This window comes from Calidris pugnax, unplaced genomic scaffold (genome assembly GCF_001431845.1).
Source record: "Calidris pugnax isolate Ruff unplaced genomic scaffold, ASM143184v1 scaffold9, whole genome shotgun sequence".
NCBI lineage: Eukaryota > Metazoa > Chordata > Aves > Charadriiformes > Scolopacidae > Calidris > Calidris pugnax.
Window position 1 is genome coordinate 1,217,309 of NW_015090778.1, and position 20,937 is coordinate 1,238,245.

A 20,937-nucleotide genomic window follows, 5' to 3' on the forward strand; every position below is an offset into this window, starting at 1 on the left:
GCAAGTGGGATTTATTTTATTCATTCTGGGGGCTTTCACAGCTTTATGGCTGTTGGATATTTATGTCCCCAAACTTGCAGCAAGTTTGGTGAAGGCCCCTAAATTTATTTTAATTTAGGTTTTTTATTCTCTTTTGGTAGACGGGCTCTATATTAATATTTATCTTTTTATTATTGTTGTGTTTTTAAGAGTCTCAGGGGGAGGGAACATGTTTTAAGATGTTTGGGTACCTTTTCTTGTAACGGAACGCGTTTCCTCCCAGGCTGCTCAGGTGGTCCTTCAGCCACGCTGCCCCTTTCTCCCTCTTCCCCTGCATTGCATCTGTGCTGTATTTGGGTTTGGTAATGTGACTTTGTGTAGTCTTTCAACTAGTGGCATGTAAATATTATTTGCTAATGTTTCCTCTTCTGGGGAGATTATCTACTGAAAGGCTTAAAATACTTAGGTTTGAATTAGTAAGTGACATTTATAGTCACAAAATTGTGTAGCCTAAATTATAGAATACAGTTTCTTTGGAAGAGGTTAAGATGTTAATACTGCTGCATATATGAGCTGCACCACAAATATTAATGTAGAGCCCTATGAAGAAATAGAGATTCAAGTTGGTAAAGTAGAGTAGGAGAATGAGAAATGAAGGTGCAGATTTTCCAGTTTGTCAGTTTCAGGGAAAACCTTATCCTCAATCTTTCAAATACACCAAACTTCGCAATATTTTGTCTTCTGCAACAATACCGAAAGTCATAGTACTTTCTTGAAACCTCATGGAATTCTGTTGCATATTCAAAATTTACTTAGGCATATACTTACCTGAAGTTCCTTCTTTCACACAGTGGCTAGCAAAAAATTGCACCCTTTGTGAGGAAAAATGAGCCTTTAAGTGTTGCTGCTTGCTTAGTTGCAGATGCATTGGTTTTGAATGCTTGAGGTTGCTTAAAGACAACTTCAGCTTCAGAAGAACAGGTATTGTCCAAGGAGGCCTTGCAGCCTACCAGCAGTGAAGTAGAAAATTAACGAATGTTGGAGTCAGGTTTAATAAACTTTTTAATTTTTTGAGATACTTTTAAAATTTGTTGTTTTTTGATGAGCATAGACTGTATTTCATTTCTTCAAGATTTTGCTAAGTAATGACGGCCGATGTGATTTCCAGTAGTTCTAAAGGATAGAGTTGTAATTCTTAAATTAGTTACAAGGGTTGATTTCACACTCCTGTTGTACTCTGCCCTTCACATTTTTCCTCTACAAGCCTCCCTCTCCCCTCCCCAAATAGTCTAGTCTGACTGGAACATTGGCATGTCTGTTGTTAACTGTTTCAGAGTTATTTTTGAGCATGGTATTACTTCCCTAATTCTCATTGTGGTGCTACCCTCAATAACAGTGAAGATGAGAACAGCGCTTCAAGGTATCCTACTGCAACTAGTATCTGTTTCACATCCTCAGTCTATAGGAGCATTTGGCACAGTTCTTACTTCCCTAGAATATCTAAGGAAATGGTGTAATCAAAAATAATATGCGGTATGGCTTGTACTTCTTGCTTTAAGTGTCTGAATGTCATAGAAACTCGAAAAATAGGCAAATTTCAAATGCTTGATACTGAAGTTTGTTATCAGTTTCCATTTAAGACTGATGCAGCACTGGACAGTTCTTACCCAGCTTCTTACATTCAGCTTATCATCAAGCACATAGAGCTGAAATACAGATACATGCGGTGTCTTGTGTCCAGTGGAGTATCCCACTTAGATCCACACTTGGTTTATATCTTATAAATTGATACGCTGAATTTAGAGAAATTACATTGATCTGTTTTTGTTGATGGTAACTAGTTTTGACCTGGTAATAGAAAAATAAAGTCTCCAAAATGCAGTTCCTGTTTTCGCTGGGGCGTGGTTTAAGTTCTGTATGCTGATACTTTGGAGCAAATGAACCATTTTTTTGTGGTTTGGCTTGTTTTGTAAGCGAAACATAGCACTTCTCAGCACCACATTGCTATAGAATTTTTTTTCTTGAAGCTGCTTTTGGACTCTTCCAAGAAGATTAATTTCACACTATCTACTTCTGAAAGACGCATTTGACATGAAGACAATTCCTTGGGGTGTTACTGTATGAATTAGAGGGGGTTTTGACTCTGGGTTTTCCTGCTACGCTGCAAATACTACTTGTAATTTCTGGTGGATAGTTCACACATCCTTCGCTTCCATCGTTTACATTCCTGTCCTTTCTGTAAGCCTCTAAAGGGCTGGACAGGACAGGTCTCTTTTGTTCCCTCTTTTGGAGTCGGTAGCTTTAGCAGATTATATTCATGTTACTGTGATCTGTTCCACAGACTGATGTTTGTCCTTAAATTTGCAGCAAGTAATGATGTGTGTTTGCCTTTTGCTTTGTGTTTTGTCTTTAAAGATACATGTGCAAGTGCTGCTGTCTTCCTAGTCACGAGGATGGCATACTGGCTCTCTGCTTTCTGCTGGGAGTTTTCTCCTCAGCTATTACTCCAGCTGGCCTGTCATCTCTTCAAAACAACTTTTTCATCTAGTGCAAATGGTTCATATTTTGCTCTTTTTGTAAAGTTCTGTTAGTGACACTTTCCTCCCTACGTCCTTGTGTGGATCTAAGGGGGATAGCTATTTACAATATAGATGAAATCTCTTCATTTTGAGGGATGGTAGTGTGTTTCTGCTGATGCTCCAGTATTGCAGCTCTCAGTATTGCAGCAGTCAGGGTATCACAAAGTTGGTACATCTCACTGTTTATGGAATTTCTTTTCTCATGATGATAATATTTTAGTGACTCGACTTTTATAGATATTAATGGAAGTAGGTCTTGGAGTTTGGGATTTTTTTAAGCTTAAGTAGAGGTACATGACTTTTTAAGGGCAAGAATTACTGTATTCTGCTAAATGGGGTGAATTTTCACCCACTTGTTTTTAGCAAGAAAAGCGAATGGGAGATGTGGCAAATAAAGTTCCACGCACAAAGTTTTGGCTTGCTTTAGCATTGTGTGGTGAGTTCATAACGTATTCTGTGCCTTGCCTGATAAAGATTGTAGCCCTTAAATACTCTGGGGAATAGTGTACCTCCAGAAGAAATTTTTTTTAGAGTGTGAATATTTGCAATCAAAATAATCAGATCAGTGAAATAATGGTGGTGACTGGGTTCTGTAAAAATGCAGCTATCAGTGACCACTGTATTTTTCTGTAATAGTTGGGGCAGGTTGGTACTAGTTTAGAATAAGATAAGTTTTGAAGCAGCCTTTGAAGGGATCAAGGTAGAATTGAAGTGATTCTCAAATGTAATGTATATAACATTCTTTTTGAAGTTCTGAAAAAGACTTTGTGAGGTTTTTTTTATACACTCTAAGCAGCAGCTTTTTGCAGTCTTTTGTTAGAGCGCAGATTCTAGTTCAGGCTCCACTACAAAATGCAGTTAGAGTACGGTATTTGTAGACTCTACTGTATAATGAATGCATTTTTATTTTTGTATTGTGAAGGTCTGTTTGAGGGAGGCGTGTGCTTGAGCTTGCTACTTTTGCAGACAGCCATATCCTGTCCTGAACCACAGGATCCAGAACGTTGTCCTCAGTCATTTGGTCTTAGCATCCTGATGTGTCGGTATTGACAGTCCGTGGTATGAGCTGTCTCTGAGGGCTGGTATTTTATACACCTGATCACAGTGTCAATAGTGAGGTGCTTCCACCTTCTGAGCAAGTTTACAATAACTTGTTTTATTCTTATGGGCGTTCTTGCAGTAAGAAAAATCAGCAGCACTGCTGTTTTAATGATGTAGAATTTAAGTTATCCATACATATTGTCTTGAACTTATCTTAAGGTTTTTCTTTCTCGGGAATTTAAGGAAGTTTAAAAGTTTTGAGAAAATGGTAGAATTTTAATGCTAGTGTCGTCATAACTACAAACAAAGACACGCACAACTTTGAGAGCTTGAAAGCTTTCTTAAAAACTTCCCTTATTAGGAGTTAAAGCAGATCTCTATTAGATAACTGCCTTGTACCAGAGTCAAGCTTCTGATGTCTCAAATTTTCTTTTGTAAATTTTGTCCAAATCTTAACAGTGTTCCCAGATGCTATTCAAAAGGGGGTGTGTGTGTGTGTGTGTGTGTAGAATTTCAACCTCTGCTGCCCTTAGCCAACATGTATAAATGGTTTTCACTAACAAGAATTACTGAATTACCAGAAATTAAGCTGTACAACCAAAGAAGCTATTTTGCTGTCTCCTGGCGTAGGAAATTGCATAATGCTTTGAAATGAAGGTGTCATGCAGAGCTTTTCCTTTCTCTTTTTTTTTTCATTGAGTTACTTGCATATGTGTTACTTGCACTGAATTCTTTAGCTTCTTTCCCATACATTTTAGTGGAAGAAAATGCATTTTGCTCTTTCATTTGTAAAGTCTAGAATAAGAAAACACTTTATGAGACTGTTTAATGAAGGAACCCGGCAATGTAAGTATTGTAATTTCCTTTATGTTTGTGGTAGACAAGAGGATTACCTTGTTAAACTTCTGGCTTATGTATGAAAAATTCCAGAAAACTAAGGGCAAACTGAAAGTAGTTTTATAGTTGCCTTTACTTCGTATGCTTTTCTTAAGCAAAAAAATTGCACTAATTGAAGTTTGGCAGCTTTTTTTAATGAAAAACTAAATTATGGGTTACACTCCTTGGTTTAATACAATTTGTGTTTCTGTTAACTAGCAGCAGAATTTCAGCATTTGCTACTTACTGGTAGAGAAGAAAAATTCCACAGCACTGCCAGTACAGGTTAGTTTAATCTGTAAGTACCTGATGTTCCTATTTGAAATAATTTGTTCAAATGATACCTCTTAAATACACGAGGGGAATTTTGGTCTCTGAAATGTGAATGTATCTGTTACTTACTACTGTTTTCAGTAGTGAGTGACCGTCTTGATTTTTTTCTGAAGATCTGTAATGGGTAGGTAATACCTGCAAGCACTCATAAGGAAAATTTATTACAGAATCTTAAATAGCCATTGGTGTTACTGAAAAGGGTGGAGATCTAAAGTTGAAGTCACTTGTTCAGTAACTGACCTATTATAAAAGAGGCTGTTTTATCAGTGAACGATTTATAGGATACTATATTTGTTGTGTTTGGGAATAAGCATTTCTGTTTGTAAGAATCTGTAGCAGTAATGTAATCTTTCTTTCGTTTTTCTTTAGCTATTGCTAATTACTGTCTCCTACCAACAGATTTTTACTTTGTTAGGCCTGTAAGCCAGGAGCTTCTTCCTTTCTGATTTATTTTTTTTTTTGTTAGCCCATTTCAGCACTTCAGAGGCTACCTACAAATGTGGTTTTTTCCAGCTGTTTTATCTTACTGCTCTGCCTGTATTCCTTTTTTCTTCTGCCCTATTCCATATTCTTGGAAACTTTGGCTTTTAATTTTATAGAACATATTACACCCTAAAAGAAAACCAGAAAGGTTCTTTGGGATTGGATAAAGGATGCAGCCTTCTCCAGAACAGCTGCATACATTTATTTTTAAGCTTTGTGTACCTCATCTCTGCATACCAGCACGGGAGATGAAAACTTTCTGTGCTGTAGTACAAAGCATAGTTTCACAGCTGGATAAGCTGTAAAACTCTGTGCTTTAAGTCACTTCTCAAGGGCATATTATCACCTGGTGAATTTGAGGGGCTTTTGACGTCATTGGTGGATAATTATAGGAACATAAGTATTGGAAAGTCATACTAGTGTGGGAGCTGAACAGGCACCTTAGTTTTGCCAGCTCGTCTGAGTGGTCTGGTGTAGTTTCATGGGTGATTTGATGCTTCCAGCAGAATTGCTTATTTTAGAATTTTGAAATCTTATGTGACACTGCAGAACTCCGTATTAACATAAAAACTTTCAAAGGGGTTCTCTCTTCCCAGGTTTTAGAATAGTTGCACTTGAAGCCCATCTCCTGGCATCTTTTCTACCTCAGTTCTCAGTCATTCACACTAAATTACTTTGTCTGCAAACCTAGCTATGTGCACGTTTTCCAATAATGGTGTGTAGGTCCTTCTCCCTAGAAGGAAAAAAAAAAAAAGGAAAGTTGTAGAATGAAATTTATAACTTATCTTTGCCTATGTATTTTAATGGCAGACGTGCATGGATAATAGGGGTACCTTGCCTTGAGGCCATTATCCTATTAATAGAAAGCAAGCATCTTAATTTCTGTGGTTGGCCCTAGTTGATACTTGGTGCAATGCTCAGTAATAAGTCGGAATGAGTAATTGATTGCTTTCTCCTGCTGAATTCCTTTGTGCAGTCTGTTTTGACAGTGGTTGGATGCTGACTTGCACGGCTTGTACACCAGCTGGGCAATCAGTGGGGATGGCTAAAGACTAGTGGTGTTCTCAGGTGTCTTATCATCAAAAAGTATATTTGTCCAGGGTAGATCCCAACACGGACTCTGGTAGAACATCATCTCTTTGTGAAACCTTTTATGGCAATTAGTTAAGTACTTTTTGGTAGAATTAAGTTTATTTTCTTCTGAGATGGGACCAAAACAATACTTGGAATCTTAAGCTTTTATAACCAGGTGAGCAGTCTTAAGTTGTAGCTCAACTTCTGATACACCGTTGCAGCGGCTGGTCCGGTCTGGTGCGGTTCCGAAGTCTGCCTCCCCAGTGCTGGTGCGGTATCTATGGAACAGTGAGTTCACACTCTTTCCTTTAGAATTCTGCTTAATAGCTCAGAATCACCCCTTCAGAGATTCTGGTCACTGTGCAGCAAACCCAGACTCCAGACTGTTTTTAGTACCTTTTTAAAATACTTTAAGCACATGATGGAATTAGTGCCCTCTCAGCAGCCATACAGCCACAGAAGTTAGCGTGTCGTGAAGTTTTTTTCTGTGACTTGTTACTGCTTTTGTGTAAGTAGTATGAAAGGGATGGGATCATTGATGTTTTTCAAAAGACAGGTGTCAAAATACTGACGTTGAATTTAATTTGAGAAAGTGAGAGACTGGTAAGTATGTGCATCACTTTAATGCATGCAGATGATAACAGTAACTAGCTTAATTTTATAGCCTTCATTTTACAAAGAAGATTCAAAGAAAATACAGAGCTATCATCATTTGCATCCATTGGGAACCTTCTATGAACTGTGTGCTTCAGGAATGGATCATTGCACATATCCACCTCTGTAATGTGTGTCTACCACTTTGTAACAGTCTCCGATTAAACAGAAGTGAACCACTATGTCTTGTGTATTTTTTTTTCTCTCCTCTTGAGGACTTATTTATTACTCTTAACAAACGTTAGCTGTTCCAAAGTGTAAGTATAAAATCCACCTCCATTTGTGTTACACTTTGTACTAGCTCTCTGATTGTCTATACTGCAAAAGTTCATGCATGTGAGCTTTATCTTAAAGTGAGTTATAGCTGGAGAGAAGCAAACTTGGAGGTTCCTTTTGCTAGTGATCTGCTGTCTTTCTGCTGAACTGACTTTACAAAAAAATTGACTATTGAAATTGGAAGTCAGGAGGAATATGGAGGAAAAGTATCTTTAATATTTTCATAAAACCAGATGGAGAGGGCATGCTGTTAAGTGGTCTGTTCTAAACCCTTTCAGAGCAAAACGCTGGAGAGATGAGGTAGCTTTGAAGATGTGGGTCCTTCCAACTTCTGTCTACAGGATGAGAATGGATTACTCTGCTAGGCTGGCTGGTGTCATGTAGCTACCACTGTTTACTCACAGGTAAATTTTTCATGCTGAGGGTGGTGAGACACTGGCCCAGGTTGCCCAGAGAGGTGGTAGATGCCCCATCCTGGGAAGGGTTCACAGTCAGGTTGGATGGGGCCCTGCGTAGTTGAAGATGTCCCTGCTTATTGCAGGGGTTGGACTGGATGGCCTTTAAAGGCCCTTTCCATCCCAGACCATTCTATGATTCTATGAAGTTTGATTGATATTATCAGACTTGAATTCAAATATGACTCTGTAAAAAGCGGGACTGGATGGCCTTTAAAGGCCCTTTCCATCCCAGACCATTCTATGATTCTATGAAGTTTGATTGATATTATCAGACTTGAATTCAAATATGAGGGCGTAAAAAGCGAGAACGATGGGTTTGTACTTTCTGCCCTCTGGGCCTCAGGAGCTTGCTTTGAGTTGTAGGACCCAGAGTGCTAGTATGTAGGTTTATGCTTTTTCCCTAAACCTTGTTTCTTTCTGCAGGGCACAGTGGGGGGGATTGTGTTTCTAATACCCTGAGGAGGAAAAGATTTTGGATCTAAACCTTTAGTTCCTAAGAGGTAGAAATGAGTATCTTTGAAAAGCAAGACCCAGGCTTGGGCCTCAAAGGAGAGAGTGGTGAGTCTGCAGCCGCGCGGGCTGCAGGGCAAAGGATAGCCAGCTGCAGGATCCACTCAGGAGGCTGCACCCACAGGAAGGAAACAAGTCATGAGACAACCCTCTTGGCCAAATACTCTGGCTTTAATTTTTCATCATGGTAAGTTTCAAAAAGAAAACACAAGCTGTGCTTTTGCATGCAGCATTTGAGCAGGTTGTATAAGCTTAAGCAGTTAATGTTTTCTTTGAGCTCACATGCTTTTCAGTGAGTTTGCATATCCTAGTTCTGCTCCAGGTTGAAACCATCCTTATGGCCCATGTTAGACTTGAGAAATTTGCCTTTGCCCAATTAACTTTTCAAACATACACCCACCCCCCCCTTTACCCTCTGCATCAAGGGTGGGGGACAGAGGCTTTGGTGATGGACAGAGGAGGCTCTGTAACACTCCAGCTCTCTTGCTGTTCAGATGCTGTCATGGTTCCCTCCTCCAGTGCGGCTTCCAGCTCACCCTTAAGGTTAAACTTAACACAAATACTTGCTTAGCCCTGGTGAAATCTGCCAGTGCAGCTTCCCTCCAAGAGTCTACTGTGCTGGTTCCTTTCTTCCCTTGCCTTCAGCCTGGGAGGTACAAGCATTGCCAGCCCAGCAAAGCCACAAGCTTTGATTCTGCTTCCTGAGACCAGAAGGTGGAGGCCTGTATTACAATATTCTTTGGTTTCATCTCGTTGGTTCTGAGTTCATAGTGGCTTGCCATTCCTTTTACAGCTTTTGGCTATGCCCAGATCTGAAGTTGGAAAAGCAAATCGTGCCTTGATGCTGTTAGAACTACATCTTCAGGTAGGGTAATTAAGCTTGTGTAGAAATGGTAATTCCTAAAGGGTATTAGTTTAAAACTTAAGGTGTATGGCAGGGTTTCTGGAAATTTTAGTGACAATATAGTATCAAACAATGTGACACTTCAAGAATAACTCCAAGAATAACACTTTATTAGTAGAAGCTTGATGTGACATGATGATTGCAGATACAGTGCTGACAACAAATTCCTTTGCATTTTTCAAATTAGTAAATCAGTCTACACAAAGAATGTTTTTAAGCATGGATATATACAATAGACAAATCTGAGTCTTGTACTGTGTGGACATTTCTTGGATAACGCTGTAAAAACATTGCATTGTTTGGACTGTGAAATCACAGTGCTTACAAATAATCTTTTATGTCATCAGTATCTATCTGTTCACATGTCTCTGCACCCCTCCCCAGATACAAACCATATTAGATATAGCTGTAATATTTACATGGAAAAGCAATGTAAGAGTGATGTAAAAAAAAACAGTACTATTTTTTATTGGTCCCAATGTTTGCAAAATCATCTTAAAAACTGCTTATTTTCCCTTTGCTTCTGTACTGGCTGTTGGCTTGCAGTTGATGGGCAGATGTATTTCATACATGGTACCCATTAGTGAGCAAAGTAGGTCAGAGCTGCTGTGTGTACGTGCATATACATGCTGCAAGTTCACTGAAGCTTTTTGTTGCTGATTCAGAAAGAAGCAAAAACTTACGGTTACAGTTGTGTGTCCCGCTTCCAGCTCACCCTTAAGGTTAAACTTAACACAAATACTTGCTTAGCCCTGGTGAAATCTGCCAGTGCAGCTTCCCTCCAAGAGTCTACTGTGCTGGTTCCTTTCTTCCCTTGCCTTCAGCCTGGGAGGTACAAGCATTGCCAGCCCAGCAAAGCCACAAGCTTTGATTCTGCTTCCTGAGACCAGAAGGTGGAGGCCTGTATTACAATATTCTTTGGTTTCATCTCGTTGGTTCTGAGTTCATAGTGGCTTGCCATTCCTTTTACAGCTTTTGGCTATGCCCAGATCTGAAGTTGGAAAAGCAAATCGTGCCTTGATGCTGTTAGAACTACATCTTCAGGTAGGGTAATTAAGCTTGTGTAGAAATGGTAATTCCTAAAGGGTATTAGTTTAAAACTTAAGGTGTATGGCAGGGTTTCTGGAAATTTTAGTGACAATATAGTATCAAACAATGTGACACTTCAAGAATAACTCCAAGAATAACACTTTATTAGTAGAAGCTTGATGTGACATGATGATTGCAGATACAGTGCTGACAACAAATTCCTTTGCATTTTTCAAATTAGTAAATCAGTCTACACAAAGAATGTTTTTAAGCATGGATATATACAATAGACAAATCTGAGTCTTGTACTGTGTGGACATTTCTTGGATAACGCTGTAAAAACATTGCATTGTTTGGACTGTGAAATAGTGCTTACAAATAATCTTTTATGTCATCAGTATCTATCTGTTCACATGTCTCTGCACCCCTCCCCAGATACAAACCATATTAGATATAGCTGTAATATTTACATGGAAAAGCAATGTAAGAGTGATGTAAAAAAAAACAGTACTATTTTTTATTGGTCCCAATGTTTGCAAAATCATCTTAAAAACTGCTTATTTTCCCTTTGCTTCTGTACTGGCTGTTGGCTTGCAGTTGATGGGCAGATGTATTTCATACATGGTACCCATTAGTGAGCAAAGTAGGTCAGAGCTGCTGTGTGTACGTGCATATACATGCTGCAAGTTCACTGAAGCTTTTTGTTGCTGATTCAGAAAGAAGCAAAAACTTACGGTTACAGTTGTGTGTCCCATCCCCCATCATTGTCCCCCCCATATCCACAAGCAAATATTGTAATTCTTACTGACTGAAGTTTGAAATCTTGCTTTTGGTGTCTCCAAAAGTATTGAAGGCTTCTATTTCAAGATATATTTTACTAGTAGATTTCAGGGGGTTTTTTAGATATTTGATCATTATTGTAGTAGTTACTTGTGATCTTGCTCCCTGGCACTCAGCCAACGCAGTCTACTTTAAAATATGAGAGTGGGCAAGGCAATTTCATTGCTATATCTTCAAAAAACACAGCAGGTGCTGTTGATCTACTAAATACTTTGCATTCTGCTGGCAGGTAGATTATTTTCAACCTCAACGTTGTAAGCAACAAGACCGTTAAATGAAAAGCCTAAATAAAAGGTCACATTTTCATTTCCATGGGGCACTGAATCTCGATGGAGTGGCAAGACAGGAAATTCCTTCACGTGACCACGCATAAATAAATTTCTGTCTTTGGTCCAACCAGAAACTCTTTTGAGGATGTCATGAATCTCACCAGTATGCCATACAGTTCCCTGTAGCCACTTCATTCTCCTCTCATTTAAGGACCCAGTAATTAATTTATCAATTTTAGTTTTGTGTACAATCTTACGTAAGCCATAACCCTTTCCCAGAAAAAAGTGAGTGTAGATTCTTTTCTTTCTGGTAGGAACATCTTTCATCTTGATGTCATATGAACGTTTCAGGGTTTGAAGGGCTGAGTTTAGAATTTCATCTTTTTCTGGACTAGGTTCTTTGTCTAATGCCTCATCTGGCCAGTACAGCAAGGTGAGCAAAAAATAGGCACTTGCTGGACATTGTCTTTTTCCTTTATGAAATCTTACACTGAGGTCACGAAGAGTTTGCAGTGGAAGAAGTTTGGCTGATCCTGGTGCTAAGCACGATAACGTGATGTGGCACAAAATGTAATGGATCAGATCGTTGTCCTCTAGCTTATCCCTTTGTGGGTTATCTGTATATAAACTGAGGATATTTTCTAGGTTTTCAGCTGACCTACTCTGTTTCTTATCTGATAAGAACGACAGGATATTAGTGACGCTACCTCCACCTCTCTTATAAATATTCATGTGCCTAATCAGCTGGCTTTCAGGGCCACCATTGCTTTCCTCCATCAGTGATGTTGAGATGAAGAATTTAGCGTATACCTTTGACTGTCTGTTTAGCCATTTTCTGGGATTATAAACTTGTTCTATTTCATCTTTCTCATCTTCCTCTTCCATCTCATGGTTTTTATCTGTTTGGAAATAACTTAGATCTTCTGAAATCCATTCTAGAGCATTGTACAGGCTCTGGCGTAAGCCTTTTAAGCGGGAGTGAAGCCTTCCCCATGTTTTTTCAATGTCTTTAGGAATGTAGTCTGTGATCAGGTATTTCACAAGCTCGGAATGTTCCCCCTCTGTATTGCTAAATACAGGGATTGTGGACAAAAATCTAAGAAGACGACATCCTACTTCCACTTCTCCAAAATAGCCAGCATTGTTCATAATGTCACGTTCTGCTTTTGCAGCCTGTTGTGCCGACCTGAAGCATTTTATAGCTTTAAGAGCAATCTCTATCTTTTGAATGACGTCATCCTGTGTCTTGTTATCCACAGTGAAACTAAACCATTTCCTGTAGACTTGACCTTCTGTATCTAATATGTAAGAATCGTTTGGCAAGTGAAGTTTTGCCACCCCTGCCCAGTACTCTGCATCTTCAAATTTTTCATTGATGTAATGCAGTCTGGCAAGCTGCTGGGCAAAAAAAGCATCTTTTCCAAGGAGTTCGTATGCAGCTTTTAAAATAGCTATAGCTTTTTCACAGTCTTCAGCTTTACAGACATGTTCAATGAATGGGGAGAAAAGAGTGTCGGTATTGTCACCCCTGCTTCTTTTATCACGCCGAATAAACAGATCTCTGATGAACTTTATGAATTCATCTCGTCCAAATCTGTTTTCAAAAAGTGTCTTTTCCTGAAGAAGTGTCATTGCAAGTTGACTTTGAGGTTCATTTCCTGAAAGCTGATGCAGAATTTCTTTTGCAACCAGACAGTGTATTATCTGAACAGATGAAATATAGGTGGTACTTTCTCTTAGCTCAATAAAAATCATTCTTGCTTGTTCGCTCAAATGACTTTTGAAATCATATGCTCTTGATGTTCTTTCTGTATATACCCCCAGTCCCAGAAAAGCCTCACAGTGTGACAATGAAACATACGAATTAGGTACATAAAAATTAAGCAATGCCACATAACACATCAAACGTGTATCACGGGAAGAACGGTCGATGCCTTGCAATATGTGCCCTACAAAATCTCGCACATACGTTTCGTTGAACTCCTCGCACATCAGGACAAACGTGAGTATGAATTCTAGCTTGACATCTTTCTGCTTCAGTTTTTCAAGTTTACTTTTGAACAGGGTTTTCTCTGAGTCCGTCAGCTTGTGAGTGACAGCAACTGTGTCCAGTGGAGAAACCTTGCAAAGCCTTTCAGGGTCATTGGATCGTCTACAGCACATGAGGATGAAGTAAGGTCTGGGGGAATTAATTTTTCTGATTGCTACAGCATCCATTAGCTCATACCTTAGTTCTTCTAAATAGTCTTCATCATAATCTTCAATGAGGAGGAGCACAGGAAGACAATAGCTGATGTCTCTTTCTTCATACTCTCTGAGTGCCAGTGCATGCTCACAGACAGTTACAGGTGGATAGGAGGTTTTGATAACAGCGCATCTTAAGTCCTTTCTTTTTTTCCATAGAACTTGCCGTGCTATTGTGCTTCCACCACTTCCAGGATGGTGAAATATCTTTAGTTTAGCTACAGAACAGTTGTATCCACTTCGTCGTAAAATGTCATCTAGGAGTTTGCTGGCATCCTTACATGCTTCGCGTTCAATGATTTCCCCACAGCATCCTTTTTCAGCAAGCCAGAAGTTTTCCCAGATGATTTTTCTCCCTCGGTAAAAATTTTGTTCTATTTTTTGTATTTCTTTTTCAGGCAAAGAATCTAATTTGATATCTTCGCATTGGTCAGCACAAAGGATTTCTAGGGAAAAGAGTTTCTCTTCTTCCAGGGAGGGAAGTGTACATAGCCCTCTAGTGGAAACTGGCAGGTGTCTGGGTTGTGCAGTAGAAGGCAGCATTGCTTGAATGGTGGCATCTACGTGACTCAGTTGCATACCCACCACGCTGCAGCGGTCCAGAGTCTCAATGCTGCAGGAAGCCTGAGCTAGATTAGCCCACTTCCCATAATTCTCTCTGGACTCTGCAATGCAAACGATGTATTCAGTGCCATTCATCTCTGTATAGAATTCCTGAAAAGTGTCCACCAGTGTTTTCTGCACTGGTGATAGCAGCAGGAAAAGCACAATGAAAGACCCCTTTGGCAGGATTTCATCACAGATACGAGTAATTGCTTTTTTAAGGTATTTTTTTTTTGTTCTAATCCATGTATTTTCATCACAAGGTTCTTCCCCCCCGCAGAAGTCACTGCGCCCGTTGCAGAATATCCAGCTGGTCTGGTCAAACAGGCACAAATGTTTCTGGAGGGTGGGGTTGCTGGTCTTACTTTCATTGGCAAAATCCTGTAAAAAATAAGACCTTGTTGCATGGTGTTCTTTGTACTTGCTGTGCAGTCCTGACACATTAGAATCTTCATCAAAGTCAAAGACACAGAAGATGTTCAAGTGCATTAAGAAGTTGATATGGTTCAGATTATCCTTTTCACATCTGTTTGTGACAAGGATGTACCGTAGGGAATCATCTATATAGCTTTTGCCATCATTTAGTAGAATTGTTAACTTTCTTCCTAAATCTTGAGATACTTCTGTGTGCACTTCTGCCCTGGAGAGCTCAGCCTTTTCTCTTTGAGCATCCCTGTCTTGTAAGCCCTGAATGAAAGTAACTAAATCGTTGTGCTTTACAGTTTCAGACTTTGCTCCTAGTCTCTGATAGAGAGCTCGCTCTTTTGTCAGGGTCACCTTCTGGCTGCCTTCATTGTATTTTGGCAAATAGACTTCAAAACATCTCTTCTTCACTAAGCTGGATGTTGGTTCAATGTCAACCTCCACCACAAATCTTTGTTCCTGAGACTCTCTTGAAATAACTTCCACAAACACAGGTGGGTGAATACATTTCCTTGCAATTTCCCGTACTTCTTCAGGAAAACATTTGTCTATATAATCCAGTGCATCAACGTAGTGGTCTCGATCTTTGACCTTTATGCCAAGGATCTGCCCATGTTTCCAACCGCTGTCCTCGACGCTGTCCATGATACCAAAATGTATGGTGCCGTTGGTCCGAATGTTCATGCAGGCTGAAGCAAATCGTATCACTTCACAGGCAAATTTTGATTGCAGTTGGTTTCTGTTGAGTTCTGCAGCAATGGCAAAAGATTTGTATTCGTGGCAAGGAGTGATTAAATCATTGACTCCTGATTCTGGAGCAAGAACCCTGTCTTTCACATACTTGAAGTCAGTATTCTGACTTCTAAATGGTCGACAGTTGCTGAGCTCTAAAACTTCATCAGTACTTTGAGGTTGGGATTTGTTACCTTTCCTTTGCCTCTTGCCAGAAGTAGCAGCTGTGTGCTCTCTGCTGGCTTTTTCTCCTGGACCACAGCTGTCTCCATTTGAAGTTCCCTCAGCAGGGGCATTTTTGGGTCTCACTGGATCTGTTTGTGCACCAGTTTTGTCAGACGTTTTGCTGCTGGAATGCTTGGTTTGCTGTGCATTTTCCTGTAGCTCCCGAAGTTTGTTTCTCTTGCAGATTAACATGTGGATTTGGCCTCCCTTCATCCCTATGTTCTTGAGGAAAGATTCGTCCAGCTCCATTAGCGCTGGACCTGTCACTTCTTCCGCATGTAGTTTTTCTACATACTCTTTCTTGATTCCAGTAGATTCTAGCCAACATTTGACATTGTTCTCATTCCATTCATTCACAGGTAATTCTTTGTAATCTAGAAGTTAAAATTATGTATTAGTAATACAAACTAAAAACACGCTAATGTGCTTGACAGGACATTATAATCCTTGCAGAACTGGCCATGTTGAAGGCTAGATGGTTTTCTTTCTACCAGTCACAGTAGGAGACTGCATCTTAACTTCTCAAATCTGTTTATTCTGTTGACTAAAAGCATCCTTTATCTTCATCAAAAGCAGCCCTAAGTGACAGCACAAGACTATGGTGAAGCAGGAGGCCATGAAGGAGGTTTGGAAATAACCCAAAATATTCTTTGAAGGGAACGATGTGATGAAGTTACTGGAACAGACAGGGTCTGGGTGGGTCATTTACCCACTCGAGTCTTTATTTTCTGCTAAATGAAGATAGCATCAATACAAATCATAACATGATGTTAAGAGTACCCCTTAGTTCCCCACTAAAGATGAACTCTTAAGATGCAGATATTAAAAAACAAATTGCTACAGATTTTCCGAAAGCAACACATACCCATTGCCTTTGATGAGGTAAGTCCAGATGTTAACGATCAAAACCCTAGAGGGGAAAAAAATAATTGTCTTCAGCCTTAGTTAACGTTGCTGTGTTAGCTGACTGACTTGTTCTTTTCTCCCAACCCCCACCCCACCCTTTTGGCCCAGTCTGGCAGTTTCTGCACCGCTCAAAGCCCGGTCTTGCCAGCTACGTGGCCGTGTCCCTGTACTGAGTGACGGCGGCTGTCGTGCCTCTGACAGGGGTGAGTGGAGGAGGAGATGGGGTTTTGCTGGAGTTAGACTCTGGAAGAGGAGGCCCAGCACTACGGTATCCCCTTAGGTTGCACAGTATCTTCCTTTTGATTCCTGCCTTTTCCTTGCTTTCTCCGCCTTCCCTTGCCTCGTACTCCTCCCACTTCCTTTTTGGCTCACTTTATAGTTCATGTACTCTTCCTCTCCCTGGTGTTTGTTTTTTTTTCTCTTCCCTCTCTTTTTCCACATTTGTTCTGGTGCCCATTGGATTTTTCTGCCCAACCAAACAGAAGATTTTATAATTATTTTTTTTTCAGTGGGGTGTCCTGGCCTCATACATGGTATCTTCTGCCTGGCTTGGGCTCCATTTACAGGGGGCAGAGGTGGCCTGCAGCGGGCAGAGCTGGAAAAGGTGGTAAATAAGTCTGCTCAGTGTGACAGCCAAAATCTGGGGTTGATTCACACCGTCCATGGTAACCACCCAAGAGCTACGGACTGGCCAACATGCCTCATGGGGAAAGGGACAGGATGGTGCTGATGTATCTCTTACTGTAGGGTGAAAGCTCAACTCCGAGCTGGTTCAGCAGGTGCCTGGAGCCTGGTCAGCTCCATCCATGGAGCTCGTGGTGGTTCAACAGCAACAGTCACAGCCTCCCCACGGAAGGGAGCAGGAACCGGTGCAGCCAGCACAGACGGCGGTTGTGAGACTCCGTGCAAGTTCCTGCAGTGTCTGAAAGTACAAAGTACACAGCTTGGCAGGAGGTGAGCTCAACGGGTGGTGGTGGTTTGGGGAGATACTGGGCCTGGGACAATAGGGGATGCCCGAAAAAATGGATGGGGCTCTGAGCAATAGGGACATCTTCAGTTAGATGAGGTTGCTCAGAGCCCTCTCCAACCTGAGCATGAATGGCTCCAGGGATGGGGCATCTCCCACTCCTCTGGGCAGCCTGGACCGGTGTTTCTCCATCCTCAGTGTAAAAAATTTCTTCCTTAGATCTAGGCATCTCCCACTCCTCTGGGCAGCCTAGACCAGTGTTTCACCATCCTTAGTGTAAAAAATTTCTTCCTTAGATCTAGCCTAAATCTGCCCTCTTTTCGTTTAAAGCCGTAGGCCCTCTTTAAGTAGTAAAAGGCTGCAGTAAGGTCTCCCGGGGCCTTCTCTCCTCCAGGCTGCCCAACCCCAGCTCTCTGCCTGGCCTCACAGCAGGGGTGTCCCCACTCCGATGGGTCTATGTCTCCTGTGCTGAGGCCCCAGAGCTGCAGGAGCCATTTCCTCAGCCCCGCGCTCATCTTTCTGCCACGCCCCTGCACCAGGTGACGTCAGGCGCGTTTCGCGGGGAAATGACCTTCATCCCTATGTTCTTGAGGAAAGATTCGTCCAGCTCCATTAGCGCTGGACCTGTCACTTCTTCCGCATGTAGTTTTTCTACATACTCTTTCTTGATTCCAGTAGATTCTAGCCAACATTTGACATTGTTCTCATTCCATTCATTCACAGGTAATTCTTTGTAATCTAGAAGTTAAAATTATGTATTAGTAATACAAACTAAAAACACGCTAATGTGCTTGACAGGACATTATAATCCTTGCAGAACTGGCCATGTTGAAGGCTAGATGGTTTTCTTTCTACCAGTCACAGTAGGAGACTGCATCTTAACTTCTCAAATCTGTTTATTCTGTTGACTAAAAGCATCCTTTATCTTCATCAAAAGCAGCCCTAAGTGACAGCACAAGACTATGGTGAAGCAGGAGGCCATGAAGGAGGTTTGGAAATAACCCAAAATATTCTTTGAAGGGAACGATGTGATGAAGTTACTGGAACAGACAGGGTCTGGGTGGGTCATTTACCCACTCGAGTCTTTATTTTCTGCTAAATGAAGATAGCATCAATACAAATCATAACATGATGTTAAGAGTACCCCTTAGTTCCCCACTAGAGATGAACTCTTAAGATGCAGATATTAAAAAACAAATTGCTACAGATTTTCCGAAAGCAACACATACCCATTGCCTTTGATGAGGTAAGTCCAGATGTTAACGATCAAAACCCTAGAGGGGAAAAAAATAATTGTCTTCAGCCTTAGTTAACGTTGCTGTGTTAGCTGACTGACTTGTTCTTTTCTCCCAACCCCCACCCCACCCTTTTGGCCCAGTCTGGCAGTTTCTGCACCGCTAAAAGCCCGGTCTTGCCAGCTACGTGGCCGTGTCCCTGTACTGAGTGACGGCGGCTGTCGTGCCTCTGACAGGGGTGAGTGGAGGAGGAGATGGGGTTTTGCTGGAGTTAGACTCTGGAAGAGGAGGCCCAGCACTACGGTATCCCCTTAGGTTGCACAGTATCTTCCTTTTGATTCCTGCCTTTTCCTTGCTTTCTCCGCCTTCCCTTGCCTCGTACTCCTCCCACTTCCTTTTTGGCTCACTTTATAGTTCATGTACTCTTCCTCTCCCTGGTGTTTGTTTTTTTTTCTCTTCCCTCTCTTTTTCCACATTTGTTCTGGTGCCCATTGGATTTTTCTGCCCAACCAAACAGAAGATTTTATAATTATTTTTTTTTCAGTGGGGTGTCCTGGCCTCATACATGGTATCTTCTGCCTGGCTTGGGCTCCATTTACAGGGGGCAGAGGTGGCCTGCAGCGGGCAGAGCTGGAAAAGGTGGTAAATAAGTCTGCTCAGTGTGACAGCCAAAATCTGGGGTTGATTCACACCGTCCATGGTAACCACCCGAGAGCTACGGACTGGCCAACATGCCTCATGGGGAAAGGGACAGGATGGTGCTGATGTATCTCTTACTGTAGGGTGAAAGCTCAACTCCGAGCTGGTTCAGCAGGTGCCTGGAGCCTGGTCAGCTCCATCCATGGAGCTCGTGGTGGTTCAACAGCAACAGTCACAGCCTCCCCACGGAAGGGAGCAGGAACCGGTGCAGCCAGCACAGACGGCGGTTGTGAGACTCCGTGCAAGTTCCTGCAGTGTCTGAAAGTACAAAGTACACAGCTTGGCAGGAGGTGAGCTCAACGGGTGGTGGTGGTTTGGGGAGATACTGGGCCTGGGACAATAGGGGATGCCCGAAAAAATGGATGGGGCTCTGAGCAATAGGGACATCTTCAGTTAGATGAGGTTGCTCAGAGCCCTCTCCAACCTGAGCATGAATGGCTCCAGGGATGGGGCATCTCCCACTCCTCTGGGCAGCCTGGACCGGTGTTTCTCCATCCTCAGTGTAAAAAATTTCTTCCTTAGATCTAGCCTAAATCTGCCCTCTTTTCGTTTAAAGCCGTAGGCCCTCTTTAAGTAGTAAAAGGCTGCAGTAAGGTCTCCCGGGGCCTTCTCTCCTCCAGGCTGCCCAACCCCAGCTCTCTGCCTGGCCTCACAGCAGGGGTGTCCCCACTCCGATGGGTCTATGTCTCCTGTGCTGAGGCCCCAGAGCTGCAGGAGCCATTTCCTCAGCCCCGCGCTCATCTTTCTGCCACGCCCCTGCACCAGGTGACGTCAGGCGCGTTTCGCGGGGAAATGAAACTTAGCGGGGAATCGAAACTGCGGGGTTTTGGGGGGGCTTGGGTACTACTGGTGGGTGTAGCTGTGGGGGTGTGGGGACAGAGGTGTCCGTGTCCATCCCGTCCCCCAGGCTGCTCAGACAGCCCCACTTCGCTTGGGGTGAACAGCTCTTTCCCCAGGGAGAGGTGGGGGCCCCAGAGCTGGGAGGGCAGCAGCGTCGAGGGGTCTTCCAAGACCTGCTACCGGTAGAGTAATTGCCAGGCTGGGAATAACCGCCCGCTCCCCCCCTCCCCAGCACTTACCTTGGGAAGGGGAAGGGTCTCCAGTGCTGTCCGGCCAGATCCTGCCTGCAAGGAAAGCGTTTCCAAAGGCGGAGAGGGACAGAGGGAGGATGCTCCAACCTGCTGCTGACCCCGGGGGTGCTCCTGCAGGGCTGCTCTGGGCCTGTACAGAGGGCAGTACTTATACCCAGCAGTTAAGAAAAGTGAAACTGCTTCGGTCACCTTTTCTTGATAAACCACTGAGTCTCCACCCCCTTCTTGGCAGTGATGTTTTTGGGTGGTGCCACCATCCCCTGGGCTGGGCTGGGGAGAGCCCCCTGGGTGGCTGCCCTGACAAAACTGGGGCTGTCAGGGTGCTTGGGCAGGGGCGGGTGTTGGGGCATGAGTAACTTTTGGGTTTATTTTTTTGTTGTGTTGTTTTGATGTGTTTGGTGTTTTTTTTTTTAAATTGGGCAGATCCACCTGCACCCCCCACTTACTGCCCTCAGCAACGCCCCCCCCCCCCGCCAGAGCTCAGCAAAGCCAATAGGGAAGAAGAGG

At 42.3% G+C, this 20,937-nt stretch overlaps 1 protein-coding gene and 2 long non-coding RNA genes across 4 annotated transcripts in view; 2 read left to right on the forward strand and 1 right to left on the reverse strand.

Moving 5' to 3' along the window:
- The first annotated feature begins 6 nt into the window (after positions 1-6).
- LOC106893157 lies at positions 7-9,667 on the forward strand. The gene is made up of 3 exons (XR_001413012.1): positions 7-7,699; positions 8,177-8,450; positions 9,057-9,667. It is a non-coding gene; the product is annotated as an uncharacterized LOC106893157 (long non-coding RNA).
- A 667-nt stretch (positions 9,668-10,334) lies between these two features.
- Positions 10,335-19,543, reverse strand: LOC106893105 (sterile alpha motif domain-containing protein 9-like). Of its 2 annotated transcripts, XM_014950756.1 has the most exons (4): positions 19,418-19,543; positions 18,635-18,679; positions 17,977-18,143; positions 10,335-15,739 (listed from the first exon to the last, which is right to left on the reverse strand). In XM_014950756.1, the coding sequence occupies exons 2-4, from the start codon at positions 18,636-18,638 to the stop codon at positions 11,240-11,242; spliced, it is 4,671 nt and encodes a 1,556-aa protein (XP_014806242.1). In that variant the 5' UTR covers positions 18,639-18,679; positions 19,418-19,543; the 3' UTR covers positions 10,335-11,239. The 2 variants fall into 2 exon arrangements, with proteins under 2 accessions (XP_014806242.1, XP_014806253.1); XM_014950767.1 differs by lacking the exons at positions 17,977-18,143; positions 18,635-18,679; positions 19,418-19,543 and adding exons at positions 16,398-16,442; positions 17,181-17,615 and having other exon boundaries at positions 10,335-15,906.
- A 450-nt stretch (positions 19,544-19,993) lies between these two features.
- LOC106893161 overlaps positions 19,994-20,937 on the forward strand; it is a 3,841-nt gene continuing 2,897 nt past the window's right edge. Inside the window, exon 1 of the long non-coding RNA XR_001413023.1 lies at positions 19,994-20,104. This is a non-coding gene — a long non-coding RNA (uncharacterized LOC106893161). The remainder of the gene's footprint in view (positions 20,105-20,937) is intronic.